Source organism: Plectropomus leopardus, chromosome 22 (assembly GCF_008729295.1).
Source record: "Plectropomus leopardus isolate mb chromosome 22, YSFRI_Pleo_2.0, whole genome shotgun sequence".
NCBI lineage: Eukaryota > Metazoa > Chordata > Actinopteri > Perciformes > Serranidae > Plectropomus > Plectropomus leopardus.
Genome location: NC_056484.1, coordinates 16,152,742 through 16,175,007, shown reverse-complemented (window position 1 = coordinate 16,175,007; position 22,266 = coordinate 16,152,742). Strand labels below are relative to the sequence as shown.

Genomic DNA, 22,266 nt, shown 5'->3' with positions numbered 1-22,266 from the left:
CTGCCATCAAGTGGTCATCTTTGATCACTGCAACAAAATCTAAAATCCACCTGCTAATTTCAGGGTTCCCATGCTCATGAAAAACCTGGAAAAGTCATGGAATTTTACAGTCACATTTTCCAGGCCTGGAAAAGTCATGCAACTGCTACAAATAATTGTAAGTATGAAATAAGTAAGTAATAAGTAATGAAACATAACTGTGAATATGTTTTCTGTAGCTTAAATATGCATCCATGGTCATGTTTTGTTCATCACCAAAGTTTCCTCATTTTCTCCCCTCATTCCGTCTGTCCCTTTATGTAAACTTACTAGGCATCCAAAATCATTTATCAAGCACTTTTGGCTTGCGGGAGGAGAATAAAGCCTTAAATGGCTGGAATTTGTATTTTTTTTAACACCAATTTCTAAAGAAAATGTTTTTTTTTGTTTCTTTTTCTTTTCTGTTTTGATTTTAAAAAAACAACAACTTTGAATTTGTAATTTTCCCCTAGAAATCTTTAACAACAATTTGATTTTTTTAAAGTTATTTTTATTTTTAGAAAATTGGTTTGAGAGGCATGTTTTTTTTTTTTTTTTAAGTTTGGTATTTTGGGCATTTTTTGTTGTCATTTTTCTTACATTTTTGAAAGGCATGGTTTCTTAAAAAAGTCACCAAAATGACACCATTTATCACAGCCCGAAACTGAAAAAACAGAAATAGGATTTTTTTACAAATTGAACACTTCATGTGGGATACTGAAATTCTGATTTGATAGACTTTGAATCTTACAGGTTTGGAAAAAAGCCAGGCAAAGGGGCCAAGAAAAAAAAATGGGGTCCATGAAAAGTCATGTCAAAGTTTTGAAATATTGTCCATAACAATGTGTGGGTACCCTGTAATTTAAATCAACATTTGCTCCTCAAGAATAAAAAAAAAAGAAAACACATTTTTTAGACATGGAATTATCTTAAATTCAACATGATTCACTTTTATTCAAACACCTTAGATTTTAAAACCATACAACAAATAAAGACAACAAGTGGTAGTTTGAGCACATGAGAGAAAAGCAACAAAAACCAGCATACTGAGAGCATAAAAAGTCTCTTTAATCCATGATCCGCCGCTGGAAAACACCGTCTTGCCAGCTTTTGTTGGTAGTAAGTGCAGCTGGGACATTAAGTGCGTGTATTTAAAAATGGGCGGCTTCAGATGTGCAGAAGTTCCAACGGATCTCTCTAATTTGCTCCCGCTGATCCCAGTTTGTACGTCAAAGCTCCCTGTGTGGATTTGTGGTCGTCTCAGATGCTTCGGACTCTTCTTCTTTTTCTGGTGAGAATGGAAGCACGAGTAAACAATAATAATATATTAACTTTTAATATGCTAAGATTATTGTGACAGTTACAGAATACTAACAGCTAAGCACCAGCAGCAAATTTCATAGCAGCTAACTTTTGATGTCAACTTGTTTCATGGGCTTAATTTGTTTGTTGGACACATGATTGCCAGAGCAATCATGTATCAAGATTTGATCATGAGTCTTCTGCAGGGTGTGAAGCAAGATCACGGCCCAGTCCTTGATGAATTTGTGAACTGGTGTGACCAGTCTCTGTTCGGAGGAGGCTTCTTCCCCCTGCTCCTGTTTCGTGTTTGATTCAGGGTGAGTCAGTGGTAGAAATGCAGTAATGTAAGTATTTGGGCACTGTCCTAAATGAGAAGCTTAAATGTGATGCAGATGGAGACGATATATGTTAAAAGGCAAATCAACGGTTGTTCTTTTTAAAGAAGTTTGAAAAGGTTTTATTTTTCTTCAATAGTTGGTTCTTTCTTTCTTCTATGATTCGCTGGTCTGGCAGTCGGCTTTAAAAATAAGAACAAACTGGAAAAAAAGTGTCAAGCTGTGCCGTAAGATTACTGGTGCTACAACTTGTTAAACTTCAGCAGTTGTATAAAGTGAAGGGCGTCTTGAAGCCAGAGACTGTTGATTGGACCATCAGTGTCTTTTACACGTTGACTTCCAGATGCTTCTATCATAGAGGGTTAGTTTCCTCAAAGGAAGCACTACGAGATACAGGTTGTCTTTTGTTCCGTTTGCTATTGTGTCTTCTTTTTCAGTGATTTATAGGACGAGTGTATAAAATATGGAGCTCATGCTATTTAATATATATATATATATTTTTTTTTTAAGATAAACCCATATCATGGTGCTTGGTTTTGGTTCATCTGTCTCCAACATGGCGGCCAGGTCACAGGCTCATTTTACAGCTGAGCAGGACTCTAAAATGTGTTTCTGAAAACATTTTAGGTCAGATGCAATGACAGAATCTTGATTCATATTTGATCTTCGCTGCCTCTCTTCGCTACAGTCTGACCGCGGTTCTCCAGCGGTGACTGACGTGATTGAAAGCTGCGCTGGGCTCCTCGGCTCCATTTGGTTGTTTTCGTTCACATGTGGTGGATTCATGCAAATGCCATTAGCAGCACTACGAGGAGCCAGAGGAGTATGATGTTTTTTTTTTTGCAAATCATTTGTCTCATGTAGTACTCTGTGATGTAGTGACAGTTTTGACCAGCACTAATCCTCACCTGGCTGTTGCGTTTGGACGCACTCCCCATCCTGCTTCTCGTAGCCACTCGAGCAGATGCACACATGGCTGCCTTTAGTGTTGACACACTCTTCATGCTCCTCAGTGCATACTGGCTCTGGCTGAGAACACTCATCGACATCTGAAAAACACGATACAACGCTGATGCAGCAACCTGACAGAAGCTAAGATTTCTCACACGAAAAGCTTTCGACAGCCAAAGATGCGAATAATAATGAAAAACCTTTGAATTATTTGCATCATACCTGTGCAGGTGCCCTCTGTGTCTTGATACCCGCTGGCACAAGCCTTGCAGTTATCAGGCCCGGCCCCGGTGCAGCCGGAGCACACTTTGTCACAGGCTGCGAAGGACAAATACACAAAAAACTCTTTCTATTAGATTAATATCACAGTTTCCTGTTTGACAGATGCAAATTTGTGAAATTATCATGATGGCATTTGAAAGATATCATGGAAATGTTTGGGATAAATCATTTCTCCCCAGAAATACACATAACACTAGCATTTTATTATTACACAGGAGCTACTGCTGTGTCCGCATATTGTAATTACCCTTGCAGGAGTAGGAGCCTTCTGAGTTAAGGCAGTATTTATCTTCATTACACGGAGAAGGATCTTTAGAGCACTCGTTTACATCTGTAACACATGAAACAGACAGCGGTGAGGTAGACAGCGGGGTACACAGAACGTCCTTTTTTTAAATTGTATACTACATGAAGATCAGAGTTCCCACACATTTCTACCAGTGGATTTTCAAAACTTCCAAAACTTTTTCATTATATTTTACCCCATTTCAATTATTTTATTCAAGTAGTTTAAAATGGTTATTCCTGTAAACACACACTTCCCAAGCTGCTAGCAGTGCTATTGCCACAGACACAAATAAGCACTTCACAAAACATTGAGGCCTTTTTTGGGAGATAAAAAGAAAGAATGAAGATCTATTCAACGGACAATCTGCGCAAAACTAGATTCAAAATTAGTAATACAATGTATTATGCTTACCACTGATGATGTTTTGGGATTTTTATAAACACGCAATGGCCAAAACAAGTTATATTCGAAACTTTTCCAAAACATTCTGTTAATTCCAAACCATTTCCAGGCCTGTAAAACAGTTTTTTCTCATTTCATTACTTTTTCAGTAATTTCATGACTGTGGGAACCACGGAAGATTTTCTACTTGTCTTCGTACCAACACAAGCTTCCTGGTCGTCCTCCTCCCAGCCTTCTTTGCACTCATCACAGTCCTGATTGCTCGCTCCAGTGCAGGTTTTACAGGAGGAGTGGCATTCTGCAAAAGGAGGTAAAGCTTGCATTCACAATCACAGCACATTTACTATGTATAGACATGTCACTGAAAAACGACTGGTGGTGCAACAGCAGCTGCTTGTTCAGTTTGGTTTTTTTTGTTGACGTGTACCTGTGCAAAGAGAGAAGGTGTCGTTCCTCACTTCGTTGAAGTAGCCGTCGATGCAGTCTAGGCAGAACTCCCCTTTGTATCCGTGGTCGCAGCTGCACTTTCCATTCCCTCCGCGAGTCCCGTCACCATCACAATGTCCGTTTCCATGACAGGGTGTTTCCGAACCCCCCACACAGGCTTCAAAAATAAAATTAGAAAATAATTAACTTTTAACATCAGCGCCAGTGCAACAGGCTGAAATACATAATTTTTTTGCAACACACTAAACGCAGTCCTGTGCTTAAGGTCCCATATTGTAAAAAGTCAAATTTACATGTCTTTTTTATTTTGAAGCAGTTCTAGGTGCTATAGAAATGCTGTTGAAGTATCAAAACACTCAACCAGCAGAGAAATGCACACAGCCGTTATTCAGAAACTGAGTCTTTAAACGAGCCGTTAGGACTTCCATGCAGTTGTGATGTCACAAGTACACAATGTAAAAAGGTAACAAGTGTTGCTGCAGAGATGTTAGTCATTTCCAGAATGCAATGACAGTGCAAAGATGCCAAAAATGCAGATGTGAAAGACCGAAAAAGGCTGACATATTATCGACTGGGCTTTTTCAGGAGGTGGTCTTAGAGAGACAGGTGCTAGACAGACGGTGAATACAGGTGTATTCAGGCGTATGAGAAAAACTAGTGTTTTTTTAAAACATTAAAACATGTCAACATGTGCTAGTAGAAACCAAAAAAAGAACAAGTATAAAGCTGAAAATGAGGACAATATGGGACCTTTAATAAAAGGCATTTCCTCACCATTGCAGTCTGGTCCAAAAGTTCCCTTTGGACAGCACACTTTGATGGTTTCAATGCAGAACCATTTATGCAGATCAGGATGTTTGGTTTTCCTGCGTTGCAACAGGAAACAAAACAGGAAGAGGTGAGGTGTGAAACAGTCCTTTAATACGCAAATGACATTGCAGGTCATTTATTTCACACAAGCTGTGTTATCTCCTAGATTTGTTAAATAGGCAGTTGAGAGCCAACCAACTTGTCCACTGTTGCTCACCATGCCGGCATGAAAGTTTGACAATATTTGCACTGAAGATACGGGAGGTAACTTTCAGAAAAGTAACTTTTCTTGTGTCACTATATCCTGACAGTAGTACATGAGGCAGATCATCTTTAAAAATGTTCATAATGGCATGTGCATGACTGAAACAACCGATCAGAGCCAGGACGAGTCTCTAAATCATATCAGTCAATTCAATCTTATTTATAAAGCCCACTATCACAAATCACAATTTGCCTCAGAGGGTTTTACAGCATACGCCATCCCTCTATCCTTAAACCGGCACATTGACTAAAGAAAAACGCCCCCAAAAAAACAGCTCTTGCACACACTAAGTTGCAACAACATCGTACACAGCAAAGACAAAAAACAGAAGAAGACCACTGATGAAAAGCCTGCTTTTGCTTTCCTTGTCATGGCGCCAATATTAGGTTATTTTCATTCAGAACGGTGGATTTTTGCAAATGCCACTTGGAGCACTGTGAGGATCCAGAGAAAAATGATTTTTTTCACAGATTATCTGTCTAATGTACTACTGTAAGGACACATTGATAGTTTCAACAAATATGACAAACAAATAATTATTTTTGTAATAAAAATACCCACCTCTTGAACCACCAAGTCTCAAAATGGTCTTCGTGCTCCTCTAACATGCGGTTACACTCGAAGCTGCTGCTCTCACACAGCCCCTCTATGATCTCCATCAGACGGATCTCACTGTAAAGAAAGCAAAGAAATGAATGAATGAACCCAAAATTAAAACATATTAAAAACAAACAAAAATACAGTGTCTGAAAAGGAGTAGCTAGAAGTAAAACGTATATATCCCTACCCCCTTCTCACTTTTTTCTTTTAACTCATATATTATTTCAATAACCATCCCCAGACTGCTTGCCACCTAATTACATAAGCAAATAACAATCCCAGGTTTATTACAATCCAAATATCCCACAGTGTTACAAAATAAATAGGAACACCCTTTACACAACCTTTCCTCATCCATATACTTGCCAAAAATTTAATGATTGGATAGAAGTTTTATATACTTTTACGTCGACTGTGTGATAAAATAGGTGTAAAATAGTGTTTGTTGCATATATTTGTGTAAACGCAGGAAAACAAAGTTGTGGTAGGTCTTGCGAGAGTGCCAAATAAAAAACGCCTGCCAAATGTTACAGTTTAAAGGTTTGCCTATATACAAATGCATCCTGCTTATCTAGAAGATAAGCTTCTTGTGAGTACAACAGCAGGCAGCTCTGGTGCAAAGTAAACTCGGCTCTGATGACCGGTCCCTGGGGCAGGGTGACCTGGACAGGACAGGTTGCACTGTCTCACCTTGTCTCATATTTTGACAGTTTTCTCTCCTCCCAGGCTGTGTTGCCTCCACCAAAATTTTGGTTTGCCGTTCTGTCATAGCCCTAAAATACACAAAAAAGTGTGTTAATACAGACAAACGGGGCAGACTTTTCAGGCATTTTACTCAATTTAAGGAAGCATGAATCATTCAAAGTAATGACACAACACACAGAAGGATTAGGAATGTCATTTTACCTTGCTGAAGTTATCAGTAATTCCCTGGCACGTAGAACAGGCGCTTTTTAAATCCCTCTTGGCTTCAGAGACTTGAAAAAGTAAAACAACAGTTATACACAACAATAGCCGCAGCAGCCGCAGCTCTGGACCGGTGGACAGCATCTCAGACGGTCAATTCAGGCAGACTTTCATATCAGGACACACGCTGAAGCGAGCTTTCAACTACTGTTAAGGCGCTGCTAGGTTGGGACACATCTAAATGAGCTGTTCCTAACATTAAATCAAAGTTAGCGTTATCTATGCAAAGCGCAACAAAGTAGTATTTACATGCCGGTTGTTGGAAAAAAAAAACGCTGCGGGTTTAGATTTCCGCGTCAGCCTCTCAGTCGAATTGTGGCTCGCGCTGATTTGCTCGGACTGCCTGTCAATTATATAAACAACCAATCACAAGCCGCCACGCGCGGGACAAAAAGCTCCTTCCCCACGTGGAAAATTCGGGAATTATAGAGGTAATATTTAAAATAATTATTTTTTTCCTTCTGAGTGACGTTTTAGAGCAAACTATATCTCTATCCCATCAATAGAAAAATATTTTTAGCAATTAAAAAAAACACGTATCGTTTGCTTCCTGTCTGGACCGGAAGTGATACAGTCTGTCAGCTGTCATGGCTGAAAAGAGGAATGTTTTAGGGCTGCCACTGCTGTTTTTGTTAATAGCAGTGGCTCTTTTGCATTTATTAATTTGTCCGTTCACCAAAGTCGAGGAGAGCTTTAATTTACAAGCGGCGCACGATATTCTGTATCACAGACTCAACTTTGACAAGGTAGGCAGGTGTTAAACATGCAGGTGATAGGTGTGCTAACAAGGTAACTGCACAGCACCAGTGAATTCAAAATTCATCTCTAACGCAAACGTTTGTGAGTACGTTAAACAGACTATACAGGCTTGCATTAACATAGTGATATGTATATATTTTAAATATTTATAGCTTTTGTTCGAAATTAAAAACCATAACAGCCTTAAAGAGGGTACATTAAATTGTTGTTGTTGTTGTTTTTTAAAATAGTACATAATTTATGCGACACAAAGCCATAAGTAAGATTTTAAAAAATAAAAAAGTAAAATTTTACTGTTTACAGAGGCATTGTGTAGTCACAGAACTGAATTCTGAATTGTTCCTGCTGAACTATAAAACTTAATCTGACTGCCATCAAAAAAAAGTGTGGTTTATCATTATCATATGGGCGAAAAAATTTACATTTAATATTTAAAACAAAATGTTACTTTTGCTTATTTAGTCAAGTTGTGGAAATAGATAGATAATTTATTGTCATTGTATAATAAAATACAATGAAACTGTTTGTCAGTTTCATTTCAATAGCAGCAATAACTGTAAAATAATATGTGTTGTATTTGTTCTCTGAATGATGTAGGTTTAGATCATATTTATGTACACAATTCGGATTTAATAATTGAGAAAACAGCTGACAAAACAATCTAAACTCCAGATCCGTCATTAGCTTTAGATTAGATGAGATTATTATTAGCTGTTTTTGAGCTTTTGATGATGGAGTTGAAAAATATTCATTTTAACATCTACGCTTCCATGACAATTTGGCAAACTCCAGCTGCTAATGAAAAGCCTGTGATAGCAATGATATCCAGATCCAGATCTGTTACTAAATAAATCTTGGCATGACAAGGTTTTGTTAACCTCTGTTTCCAAGGTCAAAAATGAAAAAAAAAAGAAATTGTTCTCTGTTATACTCTGACAGTATGAGTGTTGTTGAAACCAGAGCCTTCGTTGTCTTTCAGTATGACCATCATGAGTTCCCTGGCGTGGTGCCACGGACTTTCCTCGGCCCTCTGTTCCTCTCCGTGCTCTGCAGCCCCGCCGTGTTCCTGTCCTCTCTGTTGGACGCACCGAAGTTCTACTCACAGCTGATAGGTAAATCACTAAAATCTCACTAACTGGTATTTTCCAGTTGGCCCCTATGTTACAAATAGTCAGAGCTGCAACTGTTTTGATATAGTTTTATGCTTCTTAAATGTGAGAATTTGGGTGCTTTTTTGCCACATGATTATAAACTGTAGAGCTTTGGATTTCTGGACTGCTGGTCAGCTAAAACATCATACTTGAAGACATTGTCTTCGCATGTTTCACTGTTTTCTGACATATTATTGATAAAACGATTAATAGAGAAAATAAACAACAAATGAATGGATAATAAATAATTAGTAGTCGCAGGCCTAAAAATGTTTCCTCGATTAACAGTTTGAACAAAGGCTTTCTGTCGATGTGTTGTGTGCAGTCCGAGCTTCACTTGGAGCGTGTGTCGTCGGATCACTGTGGCACATGCAGAAGGAGGTGAGGAGGCAGTTTGGCTCCACAGTTGCAAGCCTCTTCTGTCTGACGTGTGCTTCACAGTTTCACCTCATGTTCTACAGCACCAGGACGCTCCCTAATGTCTTTGCTCTGCCAATAGGTAAGACACACAAGTAATAATCATCATAAAAAAAAGAGACTGTGGGTTATGCTTGTACTTTTGTTTCCCTAAACTAGTAAGTAAATTCACATGATGATATTTTTTTTCCCAGTTCTGGTTGCATTCACATCTTGGATGGCTCAGAGATACGGCCGCTTCATCAGCCTCTCTGCATTAGTCATCATCGTGTTCCGGTCAGAGCTCTGCATCTTCCTGGGTCTCATGTTACTGATATCACTGTTGAGCAGGAGGCTGGGGCTGCTGCAGCTGCTTTACTCTGCCGTTCCTGCTGGGATCCTGTCGCTGGGTGAGTAGTAAATGTACTGAAAAGCACATGCTCAATAAACAAATTGTCCAGACAGGTTTTGATATCCTTGCGTCTTTTACAGCCCTGACGGTAGCCGTTGACACCTTCTTTTGGAGGAAGCTTTTGTGGCCTGAGGGTCAGGTTTTGTGGTACAACACTATTCTCAACAAAAGTTCCGACTGGGGAATATCCTTTCATTTACTCAAGTACAATCCCACTTAACTTTTTGTTGATTTACTGCCACTGAAGGTTATCATGGATCTCCCCTCTGCAGTTCTCCTTGACTCTCTTCTCCCTAGTAAACCTCTCCCTTTCTGTGGTACTTTTACTCCGCTGTGCCCCGTGCCCTGGGCTGCACGCTGCTCTTCGTCCCCGTCGGCCTCCTTGACAGGCGAATGAGGCTTCTGCTGCTACCAACCGTAGGCTTCATCCTCATCTACTCGCTGCTGCCCCACAAGGAGCTGCGCTTCATCATATACACATTTCCTGTGCTCAGCTTGGTGGCTGCCCGAGGGTGTTCTTTCATGTAAGTCGAAACATACATGGTGAAAACACTTAGCTAAAAATTGACACTTAACTTATGTCTCATGGATTTCAATACAAACCAGACACCCTTGTTGCTTCATAAGCCAGATTTGAGCCATACAGTGCAGAAAATGTTAGGAAGATGAGAAAGTTGAGATGCTAAAGTAGCATTTTGGGATGCATAACCAACTGAAACACTCTGTATGTTGGACTTGGGCGGCGGATTATTTCTCTTTCTTATAATAGACACAAAGCAGCTATTTTCCAGATGTTGATATCAGTACCACCTTAAGAAAGAAATTAAAGACTTGTGTCATTTCATACACTGCAAAAACTTTTGCTCACTCTTCTTTTTGTGTGTTTTAGTTTGTGCAACTACCAGAAATCTTGGATGTACAAACTCGGCTCTGCAGTTGTGATCGGCCAACTGTTGACCAACGCTGCATACTCTAGCATTAGTCTCTACGTTTCACACCACAATTACCCAGGCGGCCGAGGGATGCAGGAGCTACACAGACTGTTGCCCGTCACAGCAGGTTGGAATCACTTTCAGCACATTTTATTGGCAGGGAGTTTAATTCTTGCCACCTTTACGGAAATACTATTTTCATATTTGCTGAAACTGTAACTATATTCACTCAGCACCAAATGAGAAAAAAAAAACATACTCCTCTGCCTACTCTATTGTTTTGTATTGCTTCTAATGGCCTAACTGTATGTGAATGAAAACAACCAATCAGAGCTGAGGAGACTGTAATGTTACTGTCAATCAAATTAAAATGAGACAGTTGGTCTGACTGGTGAGTGGTACTTGGTATTCCAGTCTACTGTATCCTACATGGCAGCCAGGTTCTCATTTTACAGCTTAACAGTCCACTAAAATATTTCTGAAATCATTTGAGGGGAGAAATAGGCAATGCAGTGACAAAATTGATTCATATTTGATCAGTACTGCTGAGGTTGACAATTGACTGAAGTGCAAGGAGCGATCAACATCATTTGTAGCTGTGTGAGACTGTATGTATCTGTCTGTATGGTTCATTCTAGCAAATGTCGTTAGATGCAATAGGAAGAGATGGAGGGACATGATTTTAAAAACATTTTTTTTGCAGACTAAGCGTCTCATGTTCTTCTTTCAGAATATGGACAATTTAACCAAATAAGTTATTGTCTTAAAAGAGAGGCACTTATATAAAATGTGGAAAAAACTCATTTGTGCCTGTAGTATGTAAGCTCGGGGCTATTTCTTTGATTGCTTTTCAATTTTATTCGTTTTTCATGTTCAAGTATCTCGGTTAATTTTTATGTGCACATGTACGATAATCTGTATTAACTGTGGATAAGACAAAGGAATCTTTGCTTTTACTTTTAAAGTAGTCATACCAAACACTGCATACTAACATAATCACTGAATTTATGCGTTGAAGGAGAACACATTTTCACATAATGCTTTTGTCCCCTCAGATGTTTCTGTTCATATTGACACCTACGCTGCTGAAACTGGAGTATCTCGCTTTTTGGAGCAGAACAGAAACTGGAGGTGACTATTTTTTAAAATTGTTTTAAAGTGAAATTTGTACAAAATAATGTTCCCAGTATTATCAATTTTGTATTGCAATTACTTTCTAGTGTATAGACTTTTTAATTGGTATTACAAGAAACACATTTCACTCAACATTAGACGTGTCTAGTGATATTTTTTTCTTTTTAACAATAGCCAACACAATGAACAATCAAAACTTCAATCCAAAACTAAAAAACTGTTCCTCTAATCTCCAAATGTTTACATTAGAATTACCGATTATCATTTTTGTAATGCAATCACTTTTTTTTTTTTTTTTTTTTTTTTTTTTAACAGATACGACAAACGTGAGGACCTGAGCCTCACAAGTCCTGACATCAAAAGGTACTCACACCTACTGATGGAGGCGAATGTCACCAAGATAAAGCTACTCAAGGACTCTCATCAGCCTTTGGCCTTCATCGAAGGTTACAGCAACATCGCCTTGAACATGTTCCACTTCCCGCCGGTCAGTGTGCGATTAGAGAGAAAAACTGTGCTCATGGAGAGAAAGACAGCAAATGGGCAACAAAGACAGTGACTTTTTTAGGAATTACATCTTTTCTTAATGACCAAAAAAAGACCAAAGGTGAACAAAAACAGTAACCTTGAAGGTTATAACGGGACAGATTGGAGCGATATTGGTATGAAAAGAAAAACAGATCTATCATGTCATTCCACTGCAGGTCAACAGCTGACATGCGTGATAAATAGGTTGTGTTGAACTGTCATATATTTTCTGATGTTTAAAATGTTCAGGGTTCCCACACATTTTCATAGACAAAAATAAAAAAAAAAACCCAACCAAAATCTGACTTTTTCCACAAACTCCAAATTCAATTCCATGACTTTCCAGGCCTGTGAAACAAGATTGTGAAATTTCTTTAACTTTCAAGGACCCGTGTTAAACTATCCGAATTACAATATACAGCATAAGTATGAAAACAAGTTCCACAAGTTTTTCTGTCAATTTACAACCTTTTTTTAACCTATTCCCTGACTTTCCTAGGTCTGTTAAAATAGTGAAATTCAATGACTTTTCCAGTTTTTCCATGACCATGGGATGGGAACACTGAATGTTTCTCTTCTCATGCTCATGTGTAACATATTTCTCATAAATAATACTAGAAAGGCCTGTTTCTTGCAGATAGCTTTGTATTTTTTACCTCAAGACTGTTATTTGTACATTTTGTAGATAGATTTAATAGATGAATAAAGCTGAAACGGAGTCCAGAAAACCAGATTCCTAAATTGGACTTTTGTACCAAACCTGCACACAGATCCACGGTCTGTAGATTAAAATGTATCTTTAATTGCTAACCAAAGAATAACCTCAGCAATATTGCATAAGGAAAACCTTTATTTAAAAATGACCACAAAATTTGCATGGTTCCAGTCTCAATGCTAAAACATTTATCAAATTAGGTTCAGAAGTCATTTAATATAAAAATGTACAGTACATTGTTTTACTCAATAATAAACCCATAATTTAATCCCCTGGACATAAACTTAAATTGTGCTTAAGAGACAAAATGTATATTCCAAACAAACTGCTTATTCTGAAAAATACAGCAATATTATACACGATCTTATTAAAAACATTTCAGCATGTAAAAAAAAAAAAGGAGTCTATTTCTAAATGACAGTACCATGAGCCACAAATTCACAATGAAAATTAAATAACATTAACTTAAAACATCTTTCAGTCACAGCATTTATTTTTGGGCCATGTTTTCATTTGGAAAACAACTCTGCATCTATCTTTTATACATAATAATCAAAAAAAAAAAGCATCCTGACGTGATTTTGCGCAATTTAACAAAAATATTTACAGCATTTTTGACCTGAAGTAGTTTTGGATAAGGCACAAGGAGAGAGTAGACACAGAAAACAAAAAAACATTGATTTACAAGCACACACATTATCACCAACCCCTACAGCTAGAAAAACCCTCCCTCCCTGATACACTTTTGACTGAGACTTTTCATCACAACAGCTCCAAAGTGTTTAACAGTAGTACACAGAATAAAATAAAAACCTCCAAATCTGGCCTTTGCAGTGAGTATCAATCAGTGTATAAATCAATATTTTACATTTTGCTCATCAGAAAACCCCCATTTCACAGCTATGCAACTTGGTCCTTGATAAGGGGTTTTCAAGTTAATGCTCAACAAAAATCAGTAATGAAAATAAATCAAAGGGAGGTTGACCTTTAGGAACAGCAGGCCCTCCATGTTTTCCAGTAAAGGCCTGGGCTGATTCAGGGCACAGTTGACGCTTGCTGTGCTGAACAGTGTCTCTGCTGGGACGATGCTGGGAGGGCAGCCCACATATCGGGCGGCTACTTTGGCAAGATCGGGCCACAGGAACTTTTTTAGGTTCCAATAGTCGAGGGGGTCACAGCTTTGATCAAGTATGTCTTCCTCAAGGTACTCCAGCACTGCCAGCTCTGAGGACTTTGGCTTCTCCTCATGTTTTATCTTTTGTCGGATGTCGGCCATCAGGGACCAGAGGTTGTCCTTGTTTGGGGTGGAAGTGTTGGAGGAAACGGGGGTCTCATTGCAGCCGTTGGGCAGCGGAGGCTTAACTGCATCTGAGGTAGAAGAGGACAAGTCCAGCTCCTGGATGAGATCTTGCTTACACCGCTCAGCTTCTTCTTCTGTGAACAACGAAGTCTTGTACCGCGGGTCCAGCATGGTTGCCCAGGTGTACCGTGGGTCGTGCAGAGTTGCAGACATTTTGCTCACCATGGCTTCCTTTAGAGACTTGAGCATGTTGTCTATGCCCACGGTTTCGTCAAACAGCAGGTCGATCTTTCTGTTGAGGATGTGAATGAGTGGTATCACTTGTCCCAGAGTGGCAGTGCGGTTGCTCATCTCCCTGCAGGCGACTTCAAAAGGTTTCAGTGCATTGCAGACCGACAGCATCACCTCCCACTGATCGCAGCTTATCATTTCCCTGAAATTGCACTCGATCGACATCTCGTCAATGGCTTTCTTTTGTTCCACCAGCCGCTCCAGCATGAAAAAGGAGGTCCTCCATTTGGAAGGAACGTCCTGAATCAGTTGGTTCTCCGGCAGCTGGTGGACCCTCTGGAGCTCAGCCAGCTTCTCCTTGGCCTTTGCTGAGCGGTGCACGCGTTCACAGATTTTTCGTGCAATACTCAGAAGGTTCTGAACCATTCTCTGGCTCTTTATGGCTTCACTAACAATGAGGTCTATAGTGTGTCCGAAACACTGCATGGTGACATGGCCATGGTCCTCCAAGGTGTTTCTGATGGTGTTGTTATCAGTTACAGTGAACCCCTTTTTTAGCCCTGATGAGGTGATCCAAGAGTCCCACAGATACTCGAGCTGCTTTGGGATGTCATGCATATCGTGATCACAGTCTATCTGCGAGACACTTAGGAGAGCGGAGCAGTGAAAGTCCTGACCCTGGGGTCTGACACTTGACTCGTACGTTGCCCAGTGGGCAGTAAGGGTCAGGTATTCCCTTGTCTGGCTACTGACCCAAATACTAGTTGTGAAGTGGACAACACCACCTTCAGCCTCTTTCAGGTGGGTCAGCACAACGCCCTTCACCTTTTCGTACATGTCCGGTATGGCAGTGCTGGTAAAGTAAGAAGAAGGTGGTAGAGAATACTGAGGCTGGAGGTACTCTAGTAGTCTGTTCAGTCCAGCATTCTCTACCATAGCTGATGGCTGAAGATCCAGTGCGAGCATTTCTGCGATAAGTTTGGTGATTTTTTTGGCAACTGGGTGTTGTTCATCAAACCTCTCACGATTCTGTTCCGTTTCATAAACAGAAGTGTCCATGAGCTCTTGTTTGACTTGAATTTCAGCAGACGGCACATCACCTGAGATAGTATTGTTACTTTCAAGAACATGTCCGTGAAATCTCTGCATGTGCCTGAAGAGACAGCTTGTGCCGAGGTTTGTAGTCTTTTTGCCTCTGCTAATTGTGCGGCCACAGTGCAAACAAACCACCTTTGTGGGGTCAGCAGGCGAAATGGAGAAATGGTTCCACAGTTTTGATGTCTTTTTACTGAAAACGGGCAGTGTTTGTGGCTTTTTCTCACTGGCAGGGCTCTCAGTTTCTTTGGTTGAAACTGCGTCCGTTGCGGTGAGATTGGTATATGGATGAGGGGAGGATTCCTTCTCATCTGTGCTTTTTTGGTTTTTGAGGACGTCTGGGTGGCGTCTCATCAGATGCCTCATGAGACAGCTTGTACCAAAGTCGCCCCGTTTCCCCCGACTGATGACGCATGGACAGTAACGGCACAGTGCTTTTAACTGGTCAACTGGCGACACTATGAAATGGTGCCACACTTCGGATTTCACCCGTTTCATGATCCTCTTGTTCTGCTGGAAAACTGAATGATCCTGATTGAGACTGGGGCCCTCAGAGAGGTCGCATGGTGAGGAAGTAAGGGGTGTATCATCCCCTTGAGTTTTGAAGGAGATATTTAGAGAGGATTCCTGCCCTGAGAGATGCATCACCTCATCAGAATCATCTTTTATATCCATGCTTTCCTCAATGCTTTGGGGTAATTCATCGGATATGGTTTCTGGTGAGGATGGAAGAAGGGGTGATTCTTTTTTAATTTCCAGTGGATCCTGTAGTTGTGTGCGGGACAGTAGTGAGGGCGGATTTGTGTAGGGTGGGGGAATGTGATTGCCCTGTCCATTTTCCTCAATGACAACCTCTTTGTGGGCCCTCCACATATGACGAATAAGACAGCTCGTCCCTAGATCCTTCCCATTCTTACCCCGACTGAACTCATTCATGCAATGGATACATACTGCTTTGGAATTGTCAGCAGGCGACAGGTAAAAGTGTTTCCATACAGCTGATCTCCGGCGGGAACTCGAGCCTTTTGGGGTCCCAGGGAGGCGCTCGGCCCCACCGTCTGACATGTCTTCAAGGTTGATGTCATTGGAATGTGAGGATGAGAGCGTGCTGCAAACTGTGTCAGTGTACAGTTCTAGTTTTGGTTCAACTTTGGGTAACACTTCTTTGGATGACAGATCTGAATTTTCAGCTGAGGAGGTGGACGGTGAAGTGTTCTTTGAGGCAGAAGAAATAACGTTATTTGTCAAGTCTCCGTTTTTTGGTGAGTTTGGGGATGGAGGTATCAAAGATGAGGCGAGGGAGCTTGCCAGATTATTTGAGGGTGCGTCTGCTCCGTCTTGTAAAAGTACAGTGGGATGAGCCCTTCGCACGTGCCTCATTAAACAACTTGTACTGAGGTCTTTCTCGTTCTTACCCCGACTGAACTCTTTCATGCAGTATAAACAGATTGCTTTGGTACTGTCTCGTGGTGATATGCAGAAATGATTCCACGCAGGAGATTTTTTCCTGGGGTTGGTGTTACTCCTCATAGATGACAGAAGGCTCTGTGTGACAGCATCCATGGCAACATCATAAAGGGTGCTTGTGTATCCACTAAGTAAGTTGCTATACTCATCAACATCTCTAGTCACAAAAGGGCCAACGGAGCTACCGAATCCTAGCCTGTCATCTTCCTGTGTTTCGTCCTCCATTCCATTTGCATCCCCTGTCTCCTCTTTGATATGTTGACTTTCTTCATTCCCATTTTCATAATTTTCATTCTCCATATTCACCTCTGTTTCAGTGTTTAGGCATTTGTTTGAAAGAGCTGGAGAAGCTGGATCAGCCTCACTCGCTTTGTCTGACTCCAGCAGTTTGTCATCCTGAGGAGATAAATGGGGAGAAGGAGGAGAGTCTTTATCCAGTGTTATTGAGGAACCAGCGGGTGACTTTGCATCCTCATGAGGGTTAATGCTGTAGGATTTGAACACGTAGCCATCCTGGCCCTCTATTTTTAGACAGGTCCCTTTTGCCTCTCTTTTTCTACTTTCTATGGAGCCGTTAGGTTCAGTGACCATATCCTCACTCATGTGTGACACCTCTTCCTCCCCATCCATGGCAGCAGCCCAAGGGTTTCTGTAGAATAGTCAGGTCTGCGTTGTCAAATGTAGTCAACTTTTTTTAGGTGTAGTCATCGATTCTGCAACTCTCAAGCAGGTGTTGTGATGAGTGCGTGGCTGTCTGGGACACAGGGTGCCTGCTTGTCCCTCCCCATTTATGACTGAAGTAGTCCCACCCTCCGGCACACAGCCTATGAAGAGAGAGAGAAAATATATCAAAATGTATTCCTTAGAAATAACAAGACTCCAAAACAACAGGTAATACAAGCATTCTGCAGTTACACAGAAGTCCTGTACATGGCATTGAGCTTTCATTCTTATTTTCTAAAACTGGTCAAACAGGCTGTTTGTGTAAGGTTTGGCAGCAACAACTGGTGTGGTGCATTCAACATCACAACTCCTCCTCTAAAAATCAAGCTTCTTAAAAAACCTGTCTCTGACCACTTTGATTTTGGTAACAAGAAACATTGAAATGTTTGAATTTGCAAGTATTAAAGCACTGCCTGATCACAGTATTAAGTAGCTGTCGTGAGGCTACACTGTCTTATTTACATGTGCAGGTTTCACCTGGCCTTCAGGTCCCCCCACCTTCACAAGCCTCTCCAGGATCCGGCTCACAGCTTACATATGCAAATCAGGATCATCCATCAAAAGCAGGAAGACCTCTCCTAGCGTCTTCCACAGAACTACTGCTCAATTTGGTAAGCTTCCTGAATCCTAAAAGCCTGTGGGCCACTCTTCCCTACAAATGTAATTCTCTTTCTTGCCACTCCTTCAAACTGTATGCAAATCTTTTCCAATGTACTGGAATAATCATTCTTACCACAGAAACATTCACGATATTTATATTGTTAATTTTGAATTTCAGTTTGGAGACTTTATCAATATGTGCTGTAGCTTTTTGATGATCACATTTGATTAAATAACTGCCTTATGATACAGTAAATATATGCACAACTGAAAATGCCATGTTACAATTGTAAAACACTGACACAGTTCAGCAGCTGATAGCACTAATTAGCGTACATTGAGGAACTAATGACTGAAATCGGCTAGGGAGTAGTATCTGGTTTCGGAAGAACTAACTTGATGATTCATATTTGTGGAGACGGTCGTCTGTTTTTGCCATAACATTCGGATCTTTACTTGACTAGATTTCTACCACTGCATTATCAGCACAACATTGTAAAAATGTTAATCCTGTAACGGTTAAGATGCAACGATGCATCGATTCATCAAATAGTTCTCAACTAAAAAATAAAAATAATATTTTTTTAGGTACATTTTAGTATTTTAAATCTGAATATTTCCTTGTGTCTTTACTCCTCTATAGCAGTAAAAGTTAATATCTTTAGGTTTTAGAAAAAATAAGACCGATGAGGATGCCATCTCTGGGCTTTGAGAAATATCAACGTTTTTATTTACCATTTTCTGTGATTTTCTAAACCAAACAACTAATTTGAAATGGATGAAATAATATACAGATGAATGGACTTTTAAATTAGTTGTTAGTTGCAGCCCTGGTCATAATGGAGGTAAGTCTTTATGTATAACATTATGACAGATGCCAAAGTCATATCACAATCATCAAATATATTAAGATGTCAATTCATAAGTTCCATATAGCTAAAATTAATCCACTTGCAACAGCCCTGTAATACAACAAAGACCAACTTCAGAAGAACTGACCCAAAAATTAGTAAGAATTTGTGAAAAGTACAAGAAAATTACCTGGGTAAAAAAGGTTCAAAAATATAATAGTCCTGTAAGTAAATAGACACTGCAAGTTGTCTTTCCCCCCATGTTTTTTGAAAGAAATCAAACTAAGTTGCTGAGGGGTCAAAGGTGTTAAAACTTGTCAGAGGCACCTAAACATAGCACACAGATGTAGATCCAGGTTTCAAAGGGTTAAATGAAGGTTAGAATACTGTTTTGCTGACACTAAAGAGCTGTTTGTAATATTTTGTCTACCTTGATAAATTAAAAAAAAAAAGTTTGATAAATTCAAAATATTTAAAACACTCCTCAGTATTATACAATACATTTTTATTGCACCACAATCTACAACTTCCAAAATGACTATTAAGCTAAATCAATATCTGCCGAACAAAAAAAAGAAAGAACATACTTTTATTGCAGGGCTGTTGTACTAGATTGTATTAGTTTAAGGTAGGTGTTCATAAACTGGTAACCAGGCGACTGTGTTGTGTGTTTTGTCTTTGTACCTTGATCGCAGGTACACCACGGGCTGTGGGGGTCAGGTCATAAGTAGTCTGTTATGAATAACCGTTGCCTCACTTTGCACTTAAAACTTATCTTTGTGCCTTTATTTTCCTCATGTCAGTCAGTATTGTGTTACTACGGACCAATGCGATCGCGATCGGGCATGCTGACAATAAGTAAGGGAATATAATGAGACTTTTTTTTATCAACATTTAACTTAACCTTCACATATATGTGCAAACAATACAGACAGGAGAAAAGGATTATCGTTGCACAATATACAGTATGTGTACATGAAAGACACATAAGCTTTGAGGACATTAGCTCACACAAGTATCACCCAGCTGCGATCGAACTTACAGCAATAAATAATCCCGAAAAATAATAGCTCATTCATTTTAATCAAACCTCATGAGTGTGGTCGCCATAGCTATCACGATTATTCATTCATAAGTCCATTTAAACAGGCATTAAAAAAAACCAAGTAAGCCATTTCCTAAGTGAGCAGTTTTTCCGGGTTTGGCTTAAGTGCTAGTCAGGAAGATGCGAGAGGACAGCAGAAAATAGCCAACGCTGACTAGCTTTCATCTTCACACAACACACCAACTTATAAATGGTTACCCACACACCGGCTCTCGGCTCACCCTCGTTAAACAACAGCTCCCAAAAACCATGAGAAGTGTGCTAGCCGTCGCACCAATTAATATTTAACGTTTTAATTAAACATTGTTGGCAGTTACGCTACATCATCAGTAAACACCACGGTGGCTATCCTGGTGCTAACTGGGTTAGCCGCAAAGCAAATAAACACACAAAAACAACACACTGGCTCAACACTCGTGCCACATGGATTTGTAGCGTAAAAATTCGAGACAATTCAACTTCTACAACTACAGTATAAACGTTGAAGTAGTCCCGTTTGGTATATTTCGGACCACAGCACGACTGCTAGCTGGTTAGCTGCCAGCTAGGCCACACACAGGACACACTAGCTAACCTGGCGAGGCAGAACCAGCCGTGGCAACACACGAACCACACGGGATCCGAATCAGACCAGCGCTCACCACGACGTCCCGGACACATTAAAGCCTCCCCGGACACGTACATGTGCTCGGTGTACTTACTGTGAAGTGTGACGTTGGGATCGCTGGGTTTCGGCTCCTAAACAGTTAAATATGACACATTTGATTGATCCGGAGGGGGGGTTCACTTTGTTGCTTTTGTCTCCTGGTTTGCTAGCAGTTCACGTTCGGCCGGAGCAGCTCCACACAGCGTCGGACGGAAGGAACATGTTTTAATGATGTCACCGGGCAAAGGGTCTTCACTGTAGGGAAAGGCAATTATTACACATCCTGTTTTTTAAAGAAATAATAATAATATGTGTATAAAGTAATGAATCCATAATGGCACAATAAGTAAACCCGTTTTTTTTTTTTGTTCTTTGGAATAATTTGTGGGCTACATTGGTATAAACCATTTAAATAATATAAACATAGAAATAATAATTATATTTCTATGGTAAATAGTGCCCAGGGATTGTTCAGTTCATTCATTTATTGTAAAATATAAGATACATTTTAACCCTCTTTCTACCTGCTGTCACCAGACGGGTGACAACTAATATTTTTTGCACCTTTAGTCAGACTTTTTGGGTTGACCTACATTCATTTTATTTATTTATTTTTATTTATTTATTTATTTTTTTTATTTATTTATTTATTTTTTTTATTTATTTATTTATACAGGCATTTCATAATAGAAAATAAAAAAGGAACATTTTTTGTAAATCAGATTTAAGTCATGTTTTTCTTTTTTTTTTTGTTAACAAAAAAAAAGAAAAACATGACTTAAATCTGATTTACAAAAAATGTTCCTTTTTTATTTTCTATTATGAAATGCCTGTCATGCAAATGTACTGTAGCCTATGTTATTAATCTTATTTCCTTATTTTGAATGTTTTAATAGGGCAATATGTGACAGCAAATTTGTTTTGTTAGTTTTTGTTTTATTGTTGTTTGTTTTAATTATTATTATTATTTTCTTATATAATGACCCTCCACAGAGCTTCAGACATTTTCCTTTGAGCCTCCCCCTGTGACATAGTGAAAAAAACACGACACTCCCTCCACCAAAATCAACCATATTTCAGTTTCTGGCTGTGATAAATGGTGCAATTTTTCAAGAAAACATGCTTTGAAAACCCTGTTGTGGGTTTGGGGGTTCTGAGTGTACTGAAAACAAATACAAAATACATCCATTTAAAGTTGAATATCCCTCTCCTCAGCCAAATAAAAAACTAATCCCTAACATTTTCCATTTTTCATCTTTTATGTATGTCTTATGTACTATGTTTGTGCACTAACACAAGCATGCATTGCCTTGTTACTGTTGCTGGAATGGTACATTTACAAGATCAGAAAAAGCAATGTTTCAAATGACAGTGCTTCACACGGCATGTTTTCTCATAGATCTGTAAGAATTAGCAGGATAACGAGGTGAACTTTAAAAAAACAAAAACTATAATTCTAATTGGAAAAACTTTATTTCTAGTTATCATAATTAGACATTTAAAATTATGTTACAGGGTAATTATACATTTTAAAGTACTTTTTTTTCCAGGTCA

The 22,266-nt window shown here is 39.5% G+C and overlaps 3 protein-coding genes across 3 annotated transcripts; 1 reads left to right on the top strand and 2 right to left on the bottom strand.

Moving 5' to 3' along the window:
- Positions 1-942: 942 nt before the first annotated feature.
- On the bottom strand, positions 943-6,968 carry creld2 (cysteine-rich with EGF-like domains 2). Its single transcript, XM_042511023.1, has 10 exons — positions 6,608-6,968; positions 6,392-6,474; positions 5,663-5,773; positions 4,801-4,892; positions 4,007-4,183; positions 3,779-3,877; positions 3,136-3,219; positions 2,829-2,924; positions 2,564-2,704; positions 943-1,306 (listed from the first exon to the last, which is right to left on the bottom strand). Exons 1-10 carry the CDS (start codon positions 6,749-6,751, stop codon positions 1,248-1,250), a joined length of 1,086 nt encoding a protein of 361 aa, XP_042366957.1. The 5' UTR covers positions 6,752-6,968; the 3' UTR covers positions 943-1,247.
- A 286-nt stretch (positions 6,969-7,254) lies between these two features.
- Positions 7,255-12,707, top strand: alg12 (ALG12 alpha-1,6-mannosyltransferase). Its single transcript, XM_042511022.1, has 9 exons — positions 7,255-7,413; positions 8,406-8,538; positions 8,903-9,076; positions 9,189-9,383; positions 9,466-9,569; positions 9,686-9,909; positions 10,275-10,444; positions 11,373-11,448; positions 11,767-12,707. Exons 1-9 carry the CDS (start codon positions 7,255-7,257, stop codon positions 12,008-12,010), a joined length of 1,479 nt encoding a protein of 492 aa, XP_042366956.1. The 3' UTR covers positions 12,011-12,707.
- zbed4 (zinc finger, BED-type containing 4) lies at positions 12,145-20,903 on the bottom strand. The gene is made up of 2 exons (XM_042511020.1): positions 20,768-20,903; positions 12,145-17,611 (listed from the first exon to the last, which is right to left on the bottom strand). Exon 2 carries the CDS (start codon positions 17,415-17,417, stop codon positions 13,647-13,649), a length of 3,771 nt encoding a protein of 1,256 aa, XP_042366954.1. The 5' UTR covers positions 17,418-17,611; positions 20,768-20,903; the 3' UTR covers positions 12,145-13,646.
- Between the last annotated feature and the right edge of the window lie 1,363 nt (positions 20,904-22,266).

Bases quoted from the DNA above. Each gene is read 5' to 3' on its own strand.
- alg12 (XM_042511022.1), top strand. From the start codon at position 7,255: ATGGCTGAAAAGAGGAATGTTTTAGGGCTGCCACTGCTGTTTTTGTTA. The intron at 9,077-9,188 runs GTAAGACACACA...TTTTTTTCCCAG, and splicing joins TGTCTTTGCTCTGCCAATAG to TTCTGGTTGCATTCACATCT. The intron at 9,910-10,274 runs GTAAGTCGAAAC...TGTGTGTTTTAG, and splicing joins GCCCGAGGGTGTTCTTTCAT to TTTGTGCAACTACCAGAAAT.
- creld2 (XM_042511023.1), bottom strand. From the start codon at position 6,751: ATGCTGTCCACCGGTCCAGAGCTGCGGCTGCTGCGGCTATTGTTGTGT. The intron at 4,184-4,800 runs GTGAGGAAATGC...TTATTTTTGAAG, and splicing joins TTTTGGACCAGACTGCAATG to CCTGTGTGGGGGGTTCGGAA. The intron at 2,705-2,828 runs GTATGATGCAAA...CGTGTTTTTCAG, and splicing joins CACAGAGGGCACCTGCACAG to ATGTCGATGAGTGTTCTCAG.
- zbed4 (XM_042511020.1), bottom strand. From the start codon at position 17,417: ATGGATGGGGAGGAAGAGGTGTCACACATGAGTGAGGATATGGTCACT.